The sequence below is a fragment of the Bacillus rossius genome, chromosome 15 (genome assembly GCF_032445375.1).
Source record: "Bacillus rossius redtenbacheri isolate Brsri chromosome 15, Brsri_v3, whole genome shotgun sequence".
In the NCBI taxonomy this organism is placed as follows: Eukaryota; Metazoa; Arthropoda; class Insecta; order Phasmatodea; family Bacillidae; genus Bacillus; species Bacillus rossius.
In genome coordinates, this window is record NC_086342.1 from 1,825,201 (window position 1) to 1,847,306 (window position 22,106).

The 22,106-nt window shown below is 38.8% G+C and overlaps 1 protein-coding gene across 3 annotated transcripts in view; it reads left to right on the forward strand.

The window, feature by feature from the left end:
- LOC134539340 (progestin and adipoQ receptor family member 3) overlaps window positions 1-19,482 on the forward strand; it is a 50,674-nt gene extending 31,192 nt beyond the window's left edge. For 2 of the 3 annotated variants that reach the window (XM_063381284.1, XM_063381285.1), the window contains 6 exons: window positions 745-901; window positions 2,703-2,855; window positions 6,660-6,848; window positions 8,651-8,741; window positions 14,595-14,709; window positions 15,461-19,482. In XM_063381284.1, the coding sequence (XP_063237354.1) occupies window positions 745-901; window positions 2,703-2,855; window positions 6,660-6,848; window positions 8,651-8,741; window positions 14,595-14,709; window positions 15,461-15,506 (751 nt within the window). In that variant the 3' untranslated portion in view covers window positions 15,507-19,482. Of the gene's footprint in view, window positions 1-744; window positions 902-2,702; window positions 2,856-6,659; window positions 6,849-8,650; window positions 8,742-14,594 lie in introns of all 3 variants that reach the window. The other variant, XM_063381283.1, reaches the window with a different exon arrangement.
- The last annotated feature ends 2,624 nt before the right edge of the window (window positions 19,483-22,106 follow it).

Genomic DNA, 22,106 nt, shown 5'->3' on the forward strand with positions numbered 1-22,106 from the left:
CACACCGTGGCCTGTACTCCTCAACGATGGTTTAAAGAATGTAGTGACAGTGACTCGGCAGCTACTCTTGCGAGAATGTTGCAAGACGGTTCAGGAGTAGGTTTTGCTCTTAAGGCCCAGTCTCGCCCGCCGAGTTGGTTACTGCATTTTCTTGTCATTACTGTTAATTGTGGCGTTTCTCCTTTGAATTTACTTCAATAGCTCACTTGCATTTATCGTTTGGTCAAAAGGTTTCTGAGCAGGTGTTTTATAAACTTTGCTTCAGAGTGAAATAGGTCTTGCATGAAATCATACGTAATAATGAACATTTGCATGACATTTTACTGTTGTTGGATAATGTTTAGTAATTATATGTATATGTGTTTAGTAATTATTATATAAATATAATGTAAAAGCACTACCGTGATGAATTTACAAGAATAGTTTTCAATAATATGTAGCACCTTTTTCATTTAAATCATTTGAGCTGTTTCCAAGATGTCTCTCTTTCTCTCCCTATATATATACACACACACATACTTTAAAGGTTAATTATGATTTGAAAAGCTTTATCAAAACTTTAGTTTTATCAGATTTTTTGAAAGTAATTAACATTCTGTAAAAATTTCACACTCAGTACAGTAGCACTAAAACAAAACAAGAACCAAACCGACCTCGAAGGCCAGTTGCTGCCCCTCTGGTCCCCTCCGCGCTGTGCGGCGAGCATCTCCGGAGACAGAGCGGGACGTGTGCGTGTGTGCGCAGCGTGTTCTGGTGGACGAACGAGACGGTGAACATCTGGAGCCACATCTTTGGCTGGATGCTGTTCATGGGGCTGACGCTGTACGACCTGGTGCTCCTGAACATCCACGCCTCGTTCACCGACAAGTTCATCGTCGCCATCCTGCTCGTCTGCTTTCAGGTGACGTACTTCCTCCCTCCCCCACCCCCTCTCCGCCTGACCTGAGATGTGGCTCATCCAGGGCCGCTGTGAAGGACGCTGTAACACCGCATCATTCCTTTGAACACATCTAAAACATTTCCTACTCACACAAAAATATATGTCTTAACTCACTGCACTGTTTCACTAATACTGAAAAGGAAAATTTATTTTAATTTTTATTATTGATATATAAATAAAAAATATATATTCTCAAACTATTATCTGTAATTAAATCACTTAATAATTTTCCAAGCTCAGATGTACATTTTCCGGTCTTATAATGATTCCAAGCAGACCTATCGTGATTGTACTTCGCATTCTTGTTTCTGCTATTACGCTAGCCTTTTGGTGAACTGATTGTCGTTAGTGCTGCTCTGTTAGGTTATTGTTGTTAGGCCGGTGATTTAGAAACACAGATGACAAAAACGTGAAGTGATACAAGATGTTCTATTGGCAGTTCTATTTTACAATTTTATAAATTTCAACCCCTAAAAGTTAAAAAAAAAAGGGGAAAGTAGGATTTTATATAAAATATTATATCTCTGAATCTAATCAAGCATAATAATATATATTTTGTACTAATAAGTAACATACGAAAACTACCAACTAAATTAGTACCATTTTGTAAAATTCAACGTCTAACAGGTGATAAAGGGATAAATATGTTTTTAATATAAATAATTATATAATAATCTAATTAACAATCAAAAATATATTATTTACCAATAATTAATACACAGAAACTACCAACAGCCTTATTATTTTGAATTTCTTGTAGGTTTGTAATACATTGTATATATAGTTTTGTGGGTTCTTCTTATGTTTGTATATGTACTGCATGTGTTTTACTATTTGTTGTGTTAATACATGCCGGGATTGGACACTTTAAACCGTCTGGACAGAACTTCAATAATGTTAATAAGAGATTAATAAATGCAGGGTCGGATACAGGATTGACTTCTTTGGGTGGGGGGGAGGGGGGGAGGAACCAGACATCTGAATACCTCCTCCCCAATAAAATCAGGGAAATGAGACTTAAATTTTAGATACTAATAACTTAGTCTAGATATTAGATCCAGGCTTAGTTATTAATAGTTATACATCCAGCCTTGATAAGTATATTATATAAATGTAGAACAAAATTTACTTCCTCTCTGGGTTTGGGTTGTGCCCCTCCTCCTTGTGTCTGCCACTACATGGGCGTCGCAACCGGGGGGGACGGGGGGGACACGTCCCCCCCAATAATACAAGTCTTCTATTTTGTTCCCTCCAATAATATATTTAGTTTCATAGTTATATTAAAAAAATGATTTCTGTGATATAACCCATAAGTTGCGCATGGTGCATTTAGTCCAATCGTGGCAATGTGAGCACTTTTTAATTCGGTCTTCGTGTAAAATCAAAATAGGTTCGATACCGAATACAGGTATGTTAACTGTGTTTTTACAAATTTGTTTACTGAAAATATTTTTTAGAAAAAATAAATTATATATTGCAACCAACTATAATAAGAATATTTAGGAAAGAAAAATGCCTAAAAACCACCTTTCTACATCTCAAACCCCAAATTTTCCCGGGGGAGGACCCCCGGACCCCCCCCCCCCCCCTTTTTTTTTCCCAGGGGATGGATATTCCTCAACAACTAAATCAATTGAAGTCCCCCCCAAAAAAATATATCCTTGCGACGCCCTTGGCCACTAGATGAATGAGACCTCGCTGTGAGCTCTGTACTGCGTGCAGGTGACGAACGACGTGTGTGTGTGTGTGTGTGCCCGTGCAGATATGCATGATCCTGTCGTCGCTGTACCACACGTTCTCGTGCCGCTCCGAGAGGGACTACGTCTGCTTCCTGTCCTTCGACCTGTTCGGCATCGCGCTCAGCCTGCTGGCCATCTACATGTCGGGCGTCTACTATGCCTTCTGGTGCCACAAGGTGAGGTCTACAGGTGCCTGGCGAACCAAACCTCAACTCTTTCTTCTCTGCAGGAAAAAAGGAATTGCAATATTTTTGCCCGGAAAGTGTAGCAGTCAAGGGTTGTTATCTTTAAAAGATTTGTGCAATGGGAGTGCATGACTTGATGTAAGTTTTTGGACATACGCCATTGCTGAGAACTTTTTCTGTTGAAGAAAAACTAAAAATAACCATACCGTATTCCTGTTATGGAATATTTGGTGGTGTTCATATCCTTGTTGACAACAGCAATTGTTTGCTTAATTTTGTGTGTTTTTTTGTCTTTTTTTTTGGGTATTTTTATTTATTTATTTATTTATTTATTTAATTTTTAGTTTTTCTTCAACAGAAAAAGTTCTTAGCAATGGCATATGTCCAAAAACTTACATCAAGTCAGTCAAGAGTTGTTGGAAAAAAATATCAACACAGAGAAACAGCACACAACCTGTAAATGAGTGTTGTTTCTATGGAGGAAATAAAAAAAACACACGCCACTTCCAGTTATCCATTTTAAAAATGGCAGCACCATCAGGGCATCGCAGCACGGGAATACCTACACCCCATTCCACAAAAGTCGCATGCTGCATGTGAGCAATATTTTGTGCATTCGAGTAGTTAAAGATATTCTTACAGCTTTTTTTTTATATCACAGAATCATTTTTATAATAAATTAAGCAAAAATAAATACAATGCGAAATATATCTACTATTCACAGTAGCATGCTGATTTTTTTTACTCTGTAAAGTTGAAACATTTTCAAAGATATTTCCTACATGATTCAAGCAAGCTGTCTCCAACTATTTATATTTAATGTTCGACTGGAAACTGAAGTGAATTATCAAAAACCAAATGCAAGTCAGCAAAAGATAGCTGGTAATTAAATTCTTGTTTCTTCCAGCATCATTTATTTTTAATGACGTGACAACGTCTAATAAATCGATGAATGCCGGCTGCACGCACGAAAAAGCGTCCTGTTGCGCACATTGTCCCGTTATGCTGTGTCCCGTTACGCTCATTGTATGATTGCGCCGCATCTATCTCTCTTCCACTCGATTGGAACAACCATCGATTTGACTTTTTCGAGGCACATTAAATCTGAAACACTCCCATTCGTTTCCTACTTTTCCTATCATCGTCCTATCCTTAACAGAATGACACAGATTGGAAGTAGTTAAATAGCAAACATGTATAAAAGTTATAGTTAAAATAATCTGTTTGTTAAAGTAATAAACATATTTGAATTAATGAGTGCAAATAAAAGTAAATTTATCAATTAAATTGTAGATTTCATTTCACTCCTTCTTCGTATCCATACAAAATAGTGATAGTAATTGAATAAAAATGATTCAATTTTTATTCCTAAAAGTATGCAATCATTTCATCAATGTTTTGTGACGTTTTCACGTTAAACTATCGTCCGTAAACCGACTTTACAGACAGCCAATTTTTTTTTACTTCATGGAGACACCCCTGCACCCTCTGGTTCTAAACACCCAGAGCCTCTAACTACAACCCCTGCTTGTTGCTTGGTTTCCTACTATTTTGAATTATTATTTTATTTACCCCCAGTTCTGAAATATTTTTGCAAATTATTTTTTTAAATAATAACATCCCTAGCTTTGCCATTTTGTAATTGCTGGTAATAAATGCCTGGTTTGTTCACGTGGACAACTATGAGTGTCATAATAACTACACCAGACCACAAACCCTGAATTGAAGTGTGAAAGTGTGTACTTCAAACTGAGGCGGTATATTTGGAAAATTCCAGATAGCAGTTCAATAACACTTCTTAAGATGGCCTACACACTTGTCATGTTGGCAGAACTGTAGAAAAAGCAGTTACACTACTTAACGACTTATTGAAGCCATGAGTGTAGTTTCCAATTATGGCTTCATGTGTAAGTTCTGACTGACACTGATGTGTGTGCCCTCTGCCCAAAACCGTTTCCATCTCAGTGACAAAAGTGGTTTTGCAAAAAATTAGGTTTATAGATTATTTTTAGGAATGGGCTAATCAAATCCTCAAATACCATCAAATCCTTAGTACCGGTATTCGAAGGATTCAATATTCAAAGGAAAAATATTCGAAGAAACAATTAAACACTGATAAATTTTACTAGGTAAATTTTTTTCTTCATACCTATCCTGTTACTATTCCCCAAAATATTGTACTTTTAACATGTATTTATATGGATGAAATTACAATATGTATTGATTCTGGAGACTTAGTTAGTGAAATAAACTTTTGAAGGGGTTAAATGTTAAACACCACAGTTAATATTTTTAATTTATTGTATATTATTTTCCATATAACATTAGCCCTAATTAAGTAAATCAATTTTCACACTATTAATTCTGACACAATTTCCCCTTCCCCCCCTTTTTTTTTTTTAGATTTAATCATAAAACATTTACTTGTAAAAAACCAACAAGAAACAGAGTTTTAATCCAAATATATTTATTTGATTTTTTTCGTAGTGGTCAATCTGTTTCTCCTGTTTATTCTGTGGTCATCATCATCTGGTTTGTGGTCCCTGTATGATGCGTGCTGTCATGTTGGAGTCCCGGAATGATACATAACTCTGTCACTGACATCAGACTTTAGAAATAGAGACAATGTTATAAGATGAATTGCGATGGAACCGAAATAACACCAAATTGCACCAAAGCACCGAAAGTACAGTTGTTAACGAAAACTTAATTCAAATCATAAAAATAAAATTATTTAATGTTTGAAATTCAAGGAAATTTAGTTATTTCCAGAAAAAAAAATTGTACAAAAGTGCATGGATAAGAAACATTAATTTAATCTGTTTTATTGTGCATCTCTTATTGAATCACTTCCAAACCACTAAAACTCAGTAATTTATTTTTATTTTTCTGAATGTATCTGTTTTAGATCCAATTATTACGAATTAGTTTATCGTAAAAATGTGGCATATAAATTTTACCACTATTTTGGTGGAGTAAGCATTCATTACAAAACAGCTTATATAAAAACAAAATCAATCACACTGAAATTCTTTGGTTTGAAAACGAAATTGGACTAAAAATAAAACCATAAAATCTTGTCTACCTATATATAAAAAAATGTTTTTGAAATTAAAGCAATGGAGATTCTCATTATGTTCTTCCCTGACTCTTTTTTTTTTCTGTCTCTCTCTCTCTCTTTCTTTCACAATTTACTTTCTCTTCCTCTTCCCATCTAACTCTCTTTCGATAATTTTATTTCCTCCATTGTTTTTTCTCTTACTCTCTACTTGTCCCCCCCTCTCTCTCTCTCTCTCGTGTGCTGTCGCTGCATGAGCACAATGCAGTCCGGGTAGCGGGAGCATCTCGGAGTCGACATCCGACACTCGCTCCTGTGAAGCACGGCGAGGGCGGGTGGTTTCTCGCTGCGACACGGACAGGGGTGCAACAACTAAATTTCCAAAGGAAGGGGGGGGGGGGGGGGGAAATATACCTTTTTATAAAGAATCATCTATCCCCCCCTATTGAAGCGGCAGGTCCGGGGGGTCCTCCCCCGGGAAAATTTTGTATTTCTTGGTGGAAAATGGTGCTATTTGAGCAGTTTTATTATCTAAAAATTGATTACACAGCACTTTCTTTGCCCTCGTTTGCCCCCACTTCAAGGTTTCAGAGGGGAGGGGCAAAATACCCTTGCCCCCCTCCCTCTGTTGTTGCGCCCCTGGACACGGACCGTCACTCCTGCAAGCCGCTGGCAGCGCCGGCGAGGCAGGGACCGACACGGCCCGATGCGCTGACGCGAGCCGGCTCGTGTTGCAGCACTGGCAGACGTTCTACCTGGTGACGGTGGGCCTCATCTTCTCGCTGGCCATGGTGCTGCAGATCCCCCGCCTGCAGGTGGACGCCAGCAGCAAGCTGCTGGTGTTCGTGGCGTGGGCGGCCTACGGCGTGGTGCCCACCCTGCACTGGACCGTCGTGATGGGCGGGCTCGCCAACCCCGTCGTGCAGGTACCCTCCCCGCCTCTCACTGCAACGTGACCTCGCAGCTAGCTACCATGGGCTTCGCAACCGGGGGGGACACGTCCCCCCCCAATAATAAAAGTCTTCAATTTCGTCCCCTCCAATAATATACATATATTTAGTTTCGTAGTCATGTTAAAAATATGATTTCCGTGATACAACCCATATTTTGTGCATGGTGCATTTAGTCCAATCGTGGTAACGTGAGCACTTTTTTAATTCAATCTTTGTGTAAAATCAAAATCAGGTCCAATACCGAATGTGCAGATATGTTAACTGTGTTTTTACAAATTTGTGCACTGAAAATATTTTTTTAGAAAAAATAAATTATACATTGTAACCAACTATAATTAGAATATTTAGGAAAGAAAAATGCCTAAAACCCACCTTTTTGCACCTTGAAACCCCAAATTTTCCCGGGGGAGGACCCCCGGACACCCCGCTTTTTTTTCCCAGGGGATGGATATTCCTCAACAACTAAATCAATTGCAGTCCCCCCCAAAAAATATATCCTTGCGACGCCCATGCAGCTACTGCGATATGACTTTTGCTCATGATGTACGGAGACATGAGAGGAGTAAACATGCGAAGAGTCCTTCTCGCGTGAAGTTCCGCTGTGATGAGTGTCATGAACGGTTTACCACATTAATATTTATTTGTTGGTGCTTACCTTTGAAATGATGTCGGTTGTTGAAGCGATACTTCTTTGGGCGTGATGAGAGTGAAATTTCAAAGCAGAATTTTAATGCAACGTTTTCGTGAAACACAGTTGTGAAACTTTTCCAACACGGAAAGGACAGAGAATAAGCACTTGACATAGTTGATACATTTTAACCCTTTTATGGTAGTTTGAAAATAACGCGTGAGAAACTTGACGGTCACGAGGTGACAGACTGCTACTTATACACATTCGTGCCTTGAGGCTTTTTGTAGTGATTTAGCCAGATGTGTAAGGAGCGCATAGACTATGTCGAATAAATTTTGATAAACGTGAGGCGTGTATCATTCTTCACCCCTGGTACCAGGCGTGTGGGACGCCTCTAAGAGCCTAGGATCCTCGTGCAAGTGTGTCCGAAGCCCGGAGCGGACCAGGTCTGGGAGGGGGGGGGGGGGGGGGTTGAGGTTCACGGCAGATAACTCAAGTGTTGTTCCACTCGAGGGCGACATCGTAGTCCTGTTAGTCTCCCCTGGGTCCGTGTGCCCCATGAACATACGGTGGAGCCCATGCATAAAACATCGACGTGCAGTTAAGGCCCTACTATATATCACTGTAAATGTGATCTATGCATATCACATAACTTGTAAGGTTTCCCATTAATTCTGTTAGCAATAGACTTGTAATTTTTGTCCGAATGTCAGGGTAAACCCAAGCATAAAAAAAATCTTTAAATACAATCGGACCGCCCCTGGTACCTGGGCCTCAGGGATTTTCCCCGGCCTCCCTGCAATTTCCACTTGTCCTCGATGGCCCTGGCTGCATAGTGTGGTGGAAGTGGGGTGAGGGGGTCGGAGGAAACTTTAATATATAATTACAGTAAAATTCAAAAACTCAATTTTAATTTGAGAGAAGTGGTCAGAAATGATTACAGAAGAGTCAGATAGATAAACGTTACTAGATCTTTGGGAAAACTCCATACCACCAGATGATACATACAAGCTGTGAACTTTGCCGGGCTATAATTTAACGTGCCATCTGTTTCAAACTGCGACAGACGGTGAAGCATGCAGTGGACCGTCGGAGCTGTTGCCGTGTGCTGTGCCTGTAGCGCGCCGTGCCGTGTGTGTTGCAGCTCCTGTTGCCGAGGGTGCTGGGCATGTACGCCATCAGCGGCCTCGCGTTCCTCATCTACATCTCCAAGTTCCCTGAGAGGTTTTTCTCAGGTAACAAGCCTTGCTCAACATACTACACACATTCACTCTACGTTTTACAAATAGGGACCGGAAAAATTGGCGGGTTCAATGACCTGTAGGACCAGGGATGTAGCCAGGGGGGGGTTTTAGGGGTTCAAATCCCCCCCCTCCCCCTTAGCACCAAATCTTTAATTAATTTATTATTCATCACTCAAACAAATTTCATATTAAAATTAATAAAAATTTTACCATTACAATATTTAAATTTAAGAACCGAAAACTGCTAAAATACCACTATTTTCCACCTTAAAATCCAATTTTTCCCGGGGGAAGACCCCCGGACCCCCCGCTTTAATACGGTGGGGGGGGGGGGGGGGCATGCATCTTAACATCCCCCATACACAAATCCTGGCTACGCCACTGTGTAGGATGAACTCCATAGACATACGTACTCTCGGTCAAATGTCACCCACCCATTGGCTGCTGTCTTGTGAGACGCCCCAACGTAGCAGCCTGTGATTCGATAAAGCGTTGTTGGTTGGGGTGTATCTCACTGGCCCAGAGTCATCCAGGTGAGTTGTGAGCCAATAGCAGAGGCAGCACTGAGGTATAACTATTTGTATTTTAGCCTATCGCGAAATGAATTCGCGAATTTTTTTCTGGTCTCTATTTATAAATAATTATATCTTAAACATCCCCTAGTTCTATTGAAGTGTATCGAAAAAATTTAATTATGGCAAAAATAATGTTTGGAAAAAAAAAAATTAATTGGTATCACTTAAATTTCAACATCTGAAGATGAAGTTAGGTAGGCCTACATTGTGTACAATTAACGTAGTGCTGATTTTATTAATAGATATTTGGTATTTTTATAAATTTAAAATTGTTATCTGTCAGAGATACCAAGTAGGTACAGTAAGTCCTGGCCTTGATTAATGGATACTTGTTTAACAGACATTTCTCATAACGTATGCTTTATATTTTTGCCTTAAATTTAGTAAATGGGCGTCAAACTAGTTACTGCTGAGATTTCCGCGTCGCAAATTACAACGGGCGAGGTTGGTACTTCTTGAATAACCTGTATAGTATGTACACTTCTTATACACATAAATAATTCTTGCACGTATACATAGTGATTATCGAGTAATGACGCTACTGTTTTAAAAGAATGTCTGCGTATCTTCTCTCCTGTGCCTATATAAAATGGATGGTAAGACACCGCGCTAATACTTACGGTGCGCTTGGCAAAGAAAACAATGGCCAAACTCATCCTTTCCACTGGCCTGTGCGTCCCGTTATGAACCAGGATATCTGTACAGGTCGTTCACCAACTTGCCAGAAGTGACGTACTCAAGCCATTCTATTCCAAACAGTTAGTCCTTTGTCGTACAGGCACTGTGCATTCGCGGTGTGTTTACCCGAAATGAAATCTTATTATGTACATGTTTAATTCTACGTAGCCATATGGATGAAAAACTAACATAATAAATCTGCCTCTAGTTACGGGAAGAGGAAAGTTTTGCTGTGAGCTTTCCCCCCTCCATTGTTTAACCAACCCTCCCAACAAAACGACGGAAGGGGATCAACCACTTGTCGCGAGTGCTTTCTCACTTCAAGCCAAGCCGATGTACGCACACCAGTGTCGTGACAGTACTGTGGCCCCAGAACAAGGAGGGAGATACAGAAGTGCAACTCTTTCAGTGGAAACTGAAACCTTGTTTCACGCGACATGTGACGCTATCTGTTGGATGGGCCCTTAACTACTAGCAAAAAAAAATCTCGGAATAGAGGTTCTAGTACAAAGTTTTAGGTTAATAGTGTTGATTTATTTACTTGGCAGCTAATTGTTTAGTAAATCTCAAATGTGTAAAAAACACTTAATGCTGTTTTGTAATAAAAAAAAGTCATGTTATATATAAATGAGTAGGACATGCAAAAATTTCTGGTTTTCCACACCACAAGATTTGTGGCTACCAAAATAAAGTGAAATAATTTTCACTGGTTTGTTAGTCTGATAATAGCTTATTTATTACTTCTCACAATCAATGTGGCTATGTTACCAATATACAGTGAAAGTCCGTTGTAGCGAATACGGTCTATAACGTAAAGTCCGCTATAACGATAATTGCCATCGGCACCGTCAGTTTTCTATATGCTGCGTAGGATAAAAATTTCGGAAATAACGAATGCAGCGTGGGCTCTCTATAGCGATAGATTACACACCTGTAATTTTGGTCAAAAACAATGAGAAAACATCTACAATTTCCTTAATAAATGAAAAACAGCTTCGCACAATTCCACGCGTCTGGCAAATGAAACGCGCATGACGTGGCCGTCTTGGCAACACCGCACAAGGTGGGGCCCCACAGCGAGCATAGCTTGCCTCGCGGCAACGAAAGCAAGACAGGGCCCGCTGCGAGCATTACTTATTTAGAATCACGCCGATTGTAGCCTGTAAATGAGCATAACTCGTCTCACACTTGCATCGTAAGCGTGCGGGGAGTTGACGAACACGGAACTTGTCGAGCTCGTCTTTTCTAAACAAAACGAAGCGGCATCTGAAGATGATAACAATAATGACGACGAACCAAGTGACGTATCTGTTCCGTTGAAAACGTCAATGATGAGACAATCACTCGTTTTTATCAGCATACAAATGCTACGACGAAAGATTTGATGAACTTCCAAGAGGTCCAGTCATTTATTTTGTCCGAAAGTCTAGTGAAATCAAGGCAAACAAAAATTTATTCGTTTTTTAAAAAGTGATTTTTAATTGTGTGTTATTTTTCAAGGGTCTGTACGAGTGATTATTTTTGTGTTACTGACCAATTGTCAGAAAAATTATTTTATATAATTTGTATGGTTGTCCAACGTAATTAGAGATTTTTTAATTTTTTTTGTATTCAAAACTCCGTAAATATGCACCCGATATCATCAGCTTAGCGCACGTCTCCAGAAAACCAGCTGCGGTCAAAGTGACAGGAAGCGGCCGGCATGACCTTGCGTGACCCGCCCGCCCATCCATGTAAACAAACAGCTGTGCGCTTAGCCACGATGTGCGTGACGGCCTTATCACGGCCACGCGGTCTCATATTTCGCAGTCGGAAAGTGCTGATATAGATTAAAAATGTTATTTTAGTTAGTTTTATGTATATTTCCTTTACTTTTGTTGTGAATTTCCATAGTAAAAACAAGCGAGAAAATAATATATTTTTAAAATGCTACAAAAATAAATTAAAAATTTTAAATTTCGGCTATAATGAAAATTCGCTATAACATAAACTTTTGGCGCCGTTATAAATTTACGTTATAACGGACTTTTACTGTACTATGAAAGCTACTATCTCGCTGACAGGCCCAAAACAACTTCTATAAACTAGGTCTCAGGCTCAGCAATTAGAGTTTCCCCACATGCGATGGCCGGCCCGTGAATCAACCAATGAGGTTGTAAATATTCTTCTAGGAATTTGAAGGGTTTGTTTCCACTCACCCGGAGTGTATGCGTGCTGCTGCAAGCCGTACTGTCGCCATCACCGTACAGTGACCGCCGAATGACTGCAGAAGATATGTTCTCATTTCTAGGCCGTACATCTAGTGCATATCCATGAGCGTAGTTGCCAGAAAGACAGATGAAACAGGGTCCATTGAGCCATTGTGAATATAAATCAATATGAGACCACAGTCTGTGAAGTTACGGACAGGCCACATGGCACTGTCACATCTCTGGTGTGTGAAAACTGGCCTTTCCAAGAGTTCTCCTTTCTCTCGCCCTCACTCTTGACGAAGTCACAACAACCTGCCCTCTTGCTTTATCCGAGCTGACAAGGTTTTGATATTTTGGCTGAGCTAGGACACATCATTCCGCGCCGCACTGCCCGTAAAGTTTTATACATTGCGTGTTAGGCATTTTTTGGAAGATCTAGGAACATAACTCAGGACATTTAACAATGTTCTTTATGGGGAAGCGTGATTTAATTAATCGACATTTTGCTCAGCTTACAACTTCCGGGAACGTAACCTGTCCATTAATCGAGGACTTACTGTACTGTAGCAAGTAACAAAAAAAAACAATCTCTTTGTGGGAAAAAATCAAACTACATTCATGAAATTTGATAACTGAAACACATTTACATACAGCAAAGTCTTTGATTGACTGATTGATTTGTTACACTCGCAGTTTGAGTCGCAGTCCTTCCCTTCTCTCACTGAGTTTCCGTATTATCCAAGCCGAACTAAAGTGTCATTACCAGTAGAGACTGTTGAAACATTTTCTTGAAGACTTAGAAAATGATTTAACTGTTGTTTAAATCCTGTAGATTCTAATCTCAAAATTACCATTTACTGGTTGGGCAACATGGAGTAACGTGAAAGAATCTATAGGTAAGAAGCTGACAAAACATCACCCTGAAAAAAAATACCACTGGGCCAATTAAAAACCACTACGATTTTCTTATTCTATTTGTGATTTTGCTTCTCCGAAGTTGCCGCAGTCCACTTCAATAGTTGCAATTATGTATGCCTTCAGTATGTACATAATTCAGTATAAGAGTTGACAGTGCTTACAAGTGCTCAGTACATTTTTGGTGTCATTAATTTATTTATTTATTTATTTATTTATTTACAGAATGTCACATGTAGACCAGCACTCAGTAAAGAGCTGCAAGGATATGCACAACCAAAAATAAACAAAAAATATAATATAAAAATAAAACAAACAATAATACATAAATCATAATTACAATAAGGAATGCAAATCACAAAGAACAAAACAGACAATCTAAAAACATTTCACATAACATAATTAGACACAATACTAAAACAACACAAACATACCACTGGAATGTTAAGTTAGAAATTTAGAAGTTAATAGTTAACAAAGAAATTATATGTGAAGTGTGGTCATAACTGGTTAGTTAAACAGAGTTATCAAGCTTGTTATAATCAGAAATTATTTTATAGATAACAACATTTTGTTTGTAAAGAGTACAAAAGGTAGACTTTAGGCGACGGAGAATTTGTGGAACTCTGAATACAGTGTTGTCGAGAATATATTTACAATCTATTTTAGAGTTATGACAAATTTTAATGAAGAGAGAATCAAGTTTGGCTGATTGTACTACTACCTCCGCACTGAAGAGCTCTACGCTCGGAAAAAAAATGGCATGATATTGGAATTCTCAGATCTGTAAGGATAGCGAAGTAACACTTGTTGGGTGATGTAATCTGTGAATAAGTAAACTGCTGTTACGTTTTACAGAAAGGTCATAATGAAGCCAGGCCTCCGGCAGGGACTGGCTCGGTTCTCGTAATTATTTAGTTGAAAAGGTTCTTTTAAGTGGACCCTGCCTTGATGGTTGGATGAATGAACGTTGGGCTGGACGTCTCGTCACATCAGGTTCATTCGGAGTTACGAGGGTAAAGAGATAAGATCAGGGCATTGAAAGAACACATTGAAGGAACCCATGGCACTGGAGGTGAGTGATCCAACGACAACTACTGTGGCATCCTTTTAATACATCTGGACCAATTACGCTGGATTTCACTATTTGGCCGTCACGCTTCTACGGGTGTGTGTGTGTGAGATTTTTGCATGGAACGAGGGAGGTGCCATCAAAATGCAAACTGGTGATGTACAATGCTCACTACGTGCCCACGGTCGCCAACGGAGCAGAGACTTGAGCTGTAGATCATTTTATTTTTTGTGCTAAGATAGTTGCTGGACACAAAATAAATCACAAATGCTCAGAAACTAACCCGAATATTTTTATTTTTATTTCATTTTAATAATTTTGACCATCTTTGCAATTTTATGTTTTCTTGAGGGTTCTTGAGGGTTCCCCCCCTGAGTGTGCGTGAGCGAGCGTGTGCGTGTGTGTTGCGCAGGCCGCGTGGACTACATAGGCTCGTCGCACCAGTGGTGGCACCTGTTCGTGGTGCTGGCCCTCTACTACTGGCACAACACGGGCATCATGTACGTCGAGTTCCGGATGTCCCACGGGTGCGCAAACAGCATGAGGCTCTAGGCCTCGCCGTCCCCGCCCCCCTCACCTCACCCCGCCTGCACGCACGCTGGCGCCGACGGCACGCTTGCATGGCGCGCACCGGGCTAGCTGCTAGTCCGCTCCGCTTGCTGCTCGTTGTCTCTGTCCGCTCCGTAGTCGACTCTGTGGACCGGACACGAATAAAAGAGAGTTTTGCGTTCGTTTGTACTTGGCCCCCGCACGGAGCGAAAGTCCCGCGCGGACAGGTTTGCAACGAAAAAAATTGAGCGCATTTTTGGCTTTGAAGGTGGTTCAGAGCATCATTCCTATTTTTTATAGCAATGGCATAACGTAGCAATAAGGAATACGTCCGCCCACGTTCTTACCGGACAGGCATTGCATGACTTGAGGTATTTGTCTCCATACATTTTTTTGTGTGTCTTCTGAAGGTGAATGGTTATTTCAAGCAATCACTTTATGTGCTAATGTGAACTTTATGAAATTCAGCTTTAGCATGATCCGTGTTAAAAAAAGTGCGCTTTAAAATTTAAGGGCTTCCACTGCAAGTACAAAAAAAATCATGATTTCATTTACGTGTAAGTAGCACACGCTTTTATTCCATGCTTAGCACGAAAATTTAAAATTAAATTCCGCCAGATTTATGTTGATTTGATAGAATTTGTTCTAGTTTCATTTTTTTGTCTTATCTTTGTGAAAAATTAATAAACAACTGTATTTTCTTTCTTTTTTTGTACTGCTGAATCACAGGCTGGCGGCTGAAGTGGCAGATTGTGACAGTAGTGATTGCTCGTGAGTGGTCACGCCCTTACCGATTGTGACACAGGCCGTGACATGCCCTGTTCTCCGATACCTCGTCCTTGACGCTGCAGACACTTGTCCAGACAAGATGACGACATTGTATTTTGAGTGTGCCTGGTTTCACATTTTAGTTCATCTCACATTCGGATATTAAATTTTCACTCTGAAATGAAAAGTGATCATGCATGTACAAGAACATGTGCAGTCTGTCTGAAAAACAAATTTTGTCTAAAATATTTAACTTTGAAAAATATTTTTAATGATTTCACAATTGTTTTATTGGTTGGGTGCTGCAAACTAAACATTTATTTTGGAAATGTACAATAATGTTTAAATCATGATGCACTTAAGAATATTTTCAAAATATAATGAATTTAAAGTAATACAATTAGCAAGCAAACGTAAGGTTGAAATTATTGCCTTAAGGGAAATATATTAAAGTACTATGCTCCAAGGCAAATATTCCACTAATGCTTATGTAGTTACAAAAATAATTTAAAAGAGGCTTATTTGAAATTATTTGTTAGTAACAATACTTGATGTTACTTCTTATATTTACTCATTTTTGTTAAGTTTTCCTGTGGGATTAAACTTCATGTCAATAACTGGTAGCAAAAAGGAGAGAACACAAAAGCAAAGATTGAGGAATTTGAAAATTTTTAATTATTTGTTTAGTGACTTTTGTTATCTGAATGAGATCAGAAACTCCTAAAATGCTTTTGTAAGCCTTGCAATCATTTAACTCGTTACCTATGCGAGGAAAACTTCTCAGTGTATTGATGGATGCCCATTTCTTAATTTTTTACATTCAGTACATGTTTTTGTGGCACCCACAAGATATGACGGGAGAAATACCCCCATTTTCATTTCATAAAAACAGAAAAGGATTAAAACATAAGCAAGAAATTTCAAATGAATGAAAACTTTTCTATGACTTATACTAACATTTAAAATTTGCAACTTTTTTTTTAGAGGGGAATTTTTATAGCCCTCTTCCATGACTTGGAACCAAAATGACTTTCGTGGTCCAGTAAACATCGTGCAGTGGGTCTTCCCAGCTACTGATTGGTGCTGCATGCTCGCGGTTTCTGCCGTCCGGTGATCCCCCCCGCCTCTTCCTTCTCGGACGAAGGGCTAGACTCAACGAGAGTCAATTAACTGGTGAACTAAACAATGTGAAAGCACGTACAACTGTCTGGTAAAGTCATCCTTACACTTAAGTAGTAAAATAAGCAAGTGACTGCCAGGGGTGTATGCAGGATTTCATTCGGGAGGTCGTCCCTGGAGAACGTTTTGGATTTCAAGATCGTAATACCTGCACAGTCGTAGTTTCAACCATAGGTAATTCAGCAACCATAACGCACGAGATGAAACAAAACTCACTAGCGCGTTAGCGCTACGAAACGGATGGCGAAGGAACTATCAACTGAAAATACCTCAAATATCTGTCATTAAATAATTTCTGACAGCAGAACCTGCAGCGCTACACGTGGCCTGCTGTTTGCTTTCAGTTTATTTTGTTTTGTTGGTGGGAATGTTAGGTTGGTTAGGATTGGTGAGGGGAGGGGGTATATCCCCCATACCCTCCCCACCTGCGTATGCCCCTGGTGACTGCTGGTATTTGTATGGCATTTGAAGCTCGGGAACTAGACTAGCTCGTCAGTAACGACAGAGCAGAGAAGGAAGATGTGTGTGAAGTAACAGATCGTCTGAACCAGAGACGGCTCCGTGAAGACTTCCCGGGAGGGGGAGGGGGGGGCTGTCGCATAAAGAAGGATGAAGTTGCAAGGCACAACTCTAAATGAGCCAGAGATTTGCTTTGGAAAATTAACAAAATTTATGGTCTCAAATACTGAACTTTATAGCAGGTACTTTCATACAATTTTTGATGGAAGACAAATCTAACACGTGATTTTAAGTATTTAACTATTTAAGTAAAGATAAACATACATTCTGTTGGAGCCGTGCTTGGTAAGAACAGGGTCAGTAAAGTAACATACTTAAAGGAGTATCTCAGTGTGTGTCATGCAAACAATTATAGCTGAGCAAAAGTATCATACGTTATCACTTTCATTAAAAAGATTAACATTTTGACTATCCGTCATAATTTAAAATGTGACTTCTTAAAGTTAGGATTCAACTATGAATTTCAAGGCAAGTAACGTCACAAAAAAGCTTTACCTGTTCTGTACAAAGTGTGTCCCTAATTTGTGAGGTTGCTAATATTTGGCAGCTAATAATCATTGTACATGAAAACAATATGTTCGAAAGTTTCAGCAGCTAATTCACCAATATTAATAGGTAATGAAACTATACGTACTTACACTGGTGAATATTATTTTAGCAATTTAAAGTTTCTAACATTGAATCTGGAAAGGCATTTACCATCTGCTAACTGAATTCGGAGTGGCCTTAACTATCGGTAAACCAATTTTGATGTTCCTGTTGGAAGTAAATGAGCAGTAGATAGTTCTATATCTGTTGATACATTCTTCACGACATGGGTGGGCACTGGAATCCAGGTATCAGTTGAACAGTACAGTGGAAGGTCTTTAATCCGGCATCCGTGGCTCGGCACATTCTGTGGTCCAACCCCAGTTCTGCCACTCGTGTTCAGGTACCACTTTTGGCTGGATGCTGACTGTTGATCTTGGCATTACTGCGCTGACTCCGTTTCAGTTCACTCTGAGTTTATCACTACTGCCAGTTTTCCAGCAGCTTACATTTCACATCTACTATTTTCACCTGTATCAATATATATAAAAATCGACGTGTGTATGTATGTTCCCTATGGACTCCAAAACGGCTGGTACTATTTTGATGAAATTTTCAGGCAATCTTCAGATTAGTTCAACGGGTGATTCTGTGAAGTTTGGTAGTGATCGGATCAACACTTTTTTTTTTGTTATATTTTCAATACAAATCAATACAAAATTTAAATTTTTTTCTATTTTTTGTTTAGATTTTTGACATTCACAATTAAAAGTTAGTTCCTATTGAAACTATAAAGAGTTTCAATAATCCTGCAGAATCACTAATCCGGCATGGATATTATATTGAAGGTGTTGCATTAATGGCCTTTCCCTGAACAATTAAAAAGTAAGTCAGGTACTTTATTTACAATTGTATCAAATAATTAGGAACAAGATTATATGGTTTTGTTTTTAGGCTAATTTCGTTTTTAAAAACAAGATATTTCTGATTTTTTTTTTTTTAATTTTTATGAATTCTGTTTATTCATGACTATAGCATATTGTTAAAATAATATGACACTTAAATTATTTTGTCTAATATATTGAACTTATACAATAAAAATAAATTAGTAAGTATTTTTGTTTGGAAAATGTACCATCATAATGTAAAACTGACTTACTAATAAAACAGTTGCAAGATAAAAAGAGTAAAAAAAAAAAATTTTCAATCGTTTTAGTACACACATTTTGGTACAAATTTCCTGCAAAATAAATTATATTTATTGAATTTAATGTATTTAAAAATCAGGTTTTTGTGATTTGAGTTAATTTTTGTGTTATAAATGCTCATTAATTTCATGAATTTAGTTGGATTTCATTTCTTTATGGTGTATTAACTTGCTTTTTGGCATTATTTCAGTTTTATCAATATTCACCGTGCAATTGTAAGTTTCCAGGAGTGTTTATTCTCAGGTGATGTTTCAAGAAAGGGCTGTGTACGTGTACAAAACTATTGTTACCACGTTGAGATGTTGAGAGATTATCTACCGTACTGTTGGTTGTGCATATTGTATTGTTTGTTATCACGTTACAGTATTACTACTTTGATACCTTTATGTTGTTTCACGTGTTGTGTGAAGTAAGAGTAAGATGTGGGTTTACGAAGAACGCACGGTAGTTGCTACTAAGTTAGCTGCTGCGTAGCGTTGTACTTGTCAACTCTGTGATAGATCTGTGTGACTTGGTTATTCATCACAATAAAAGTGTTTTTGCAAGAGACTTTATTGTTGTAATTACAGTTGCTGATGGTGAATTGTTTCCCTCACACATGACATGTTTGGATCACATACAGTAACTAACTGACTTCTCTGCCCCGCTGGGGTGCTGGGACAGTACAAGTTCAGGTTGAAGACATTTTACAGTTATACTTCTTGAGGTGCTTTATGGAAAAATGATGGCGGTGAATTTTTACGAAGCGCACACACCATGCAACAATTATTTCTCAAAAAGATGGCGGACCCACATGTATGAACATTAATCCATATACAGTCACTTTCACAAAAATTAGGGGAAATACCAAACGTATAGGGGTGCCAAAAAAAAATTTACGATAGTGAACCTCCCCTGGAATATATATGGTAAACTAAAACAGTCATAATAAAGAGTAATCTAGAGTTTTTAAAAAAAAAAACTAAGGATACAGGTATTACAACAATTATAATACAATTTCTCCTTATAATTCTCTGTCAGGATTCGTACTGCAGTGGTTATAGAGCACTGTTACTAAGTTAAAGAAACGTGGTTCAAAATTCAATGTCTTAAATCAAAAAGAAGTATGACTTCTAACATGCGGACATAAGTTCACACAACTTTTTTTTTTTTGTTTTTTCTTCTTTTCGTTTCTTTAGTATCCTCAATTTGCACCAATAAAAACCCTTTATTATTAGTTTTAAACAGCTGTTTTCCATGTCTGCATATTCACATGGTAACTGTGTGAAGCCTTTTATTTTTTCAGCCCTTGGTCTATGCCAGCGGTTTCTGAAATGTGTTTTTTTCACGGAATTCTGGGTTTCCATGGCAGTGTCACAGGGCTTCCTTGAGTCCATTGTGCAAGTGTGAGCGTGCGCAGAACCTGAAAGAAAGTAGACCATAGGGTTCCCTGGTCAAAAAAAAATTTGAAAATGCTGGTCTATGCCATGTTGGTTAGACACCCGAAAAAAATTGGCTTCATTGTGTAAACAGTTTTAAATTGATGCATTTTGTGGACATGACTGTTTTTAATTCTATAATTCTAATTCATACTCACGAACTATCATCATATGTAGTCAAGAATCTTTAACACTAGAGAAGTACACCAAAAAAAATATGGGGAGATATGTAACACCCGCCCCTGAATTGAAATTCTGTGTTCGCTCAGGTAAAAAAAGTGACTTCAACCACGTCGAAGCATGCTGTCTCCTGACAATACCTAACTCCATGGGTTTCCTAGTCAAAGTTAACATTGTTAAGCTTTTTCCATCAGCACCATCATTATACACCTGCTCAGAAGATCAACAGGCTCACGGGAGCAGAAATTAATGTAGTATTTATTAATGAAAGGTCCAATTTTGGGATGGTGCAAATGATGTGCTGTACTCATTGAACATTTATGAGGGTACATTGTACCCCTATACCCCCCATTCCTATTCCTACGTCACTACGAGTGTGGCAGTAGCATCTGCTGATGTTCGTATACTGCCTAGTGCTATCAGGGGAAAGAGAAACCTGTAAAGCCAATTAAAAAAACATAAAGTGAAGCATAGCAGGCATGCACACCTGTGCAAATTTTGTTCACTGCTGAATTATTATGCATTATGCATATATGAAAATTCATGATTTATCCAACATAAATATTGGTAATGTTAGTAAATAAATGTTTTTTTGTGTATGGTATGTAACTATTCCACAACAACTGACCAGCAGCACAAGAAAACAGTGTTTCAACATATAAATTAATTTAGGATGTGAAAGGTTATGTAAATACCTCCAAACATATTATAGTATTTATTTTTTAAAAAGCAGAAATTATCTGAGCAACTTAATATTTTGACCATTTCTTGCAACCATACGAAAGATGCCTCGCTACTCTACTCTCACTGGCTGTGTATGTGTGTGTGTGTGTGTGAGGAATAAAAATTTATTTCTTTGCCTCCGACGTGCACAATCTCTCTCCCTTACACACGACCACGCTGTGAGTGGTCGTGAATCAGGATTCGAAAACTTGGCGGTCAGATCTTGCGCACACTACTCGTGTTGTATGTTACTGTTATTTTTAACAATTGTGAATCCACCTTTAAGGGCCGGAACCTCACCGCCTTCCTGTTCCAATTGCAACCTACACTGGATAAGTGGTTCTCAAAAACCCGGGGCGGGGCCAATATGGTTGGGAGGTTAGATCATTTGACTCCATGGGCGTCGCAAGGATATATTTTTTGGGGGGGACTTCAATTGATTTAGTTGTTTGAGGAATATCCATCCCCTGGAAAAGAAAAAAAAAGGCGGGGGTCCGGGGGTCCCCCCCCCCCCCTCGGGAAAATTTGGGGTTTGAAGGTGCAAAAAAGTGGATTTTAGGCATTTTTCTTTCCTAAATATTCTAATTATAGTTGGTTGCAATATATAATTTATTTTTTATAAAAAATATTTTCAGAGAACAAATTTGTAAAAACACAGTTAACATATCTGCTGGTAATATATCCACACAAAATCATTAATTTAAACATCAGGAGAAACTACGAAACTACGAAACTAAAAACATTATTGGAGGGGACGAAATTTAAGACTTTTATTATTGGGAGGGGGGGGGGGGTGTTCATCCGTCCCCCCCCCGGTTGCGACGCCCATGTATGACTCTACCTCCCGCCCGT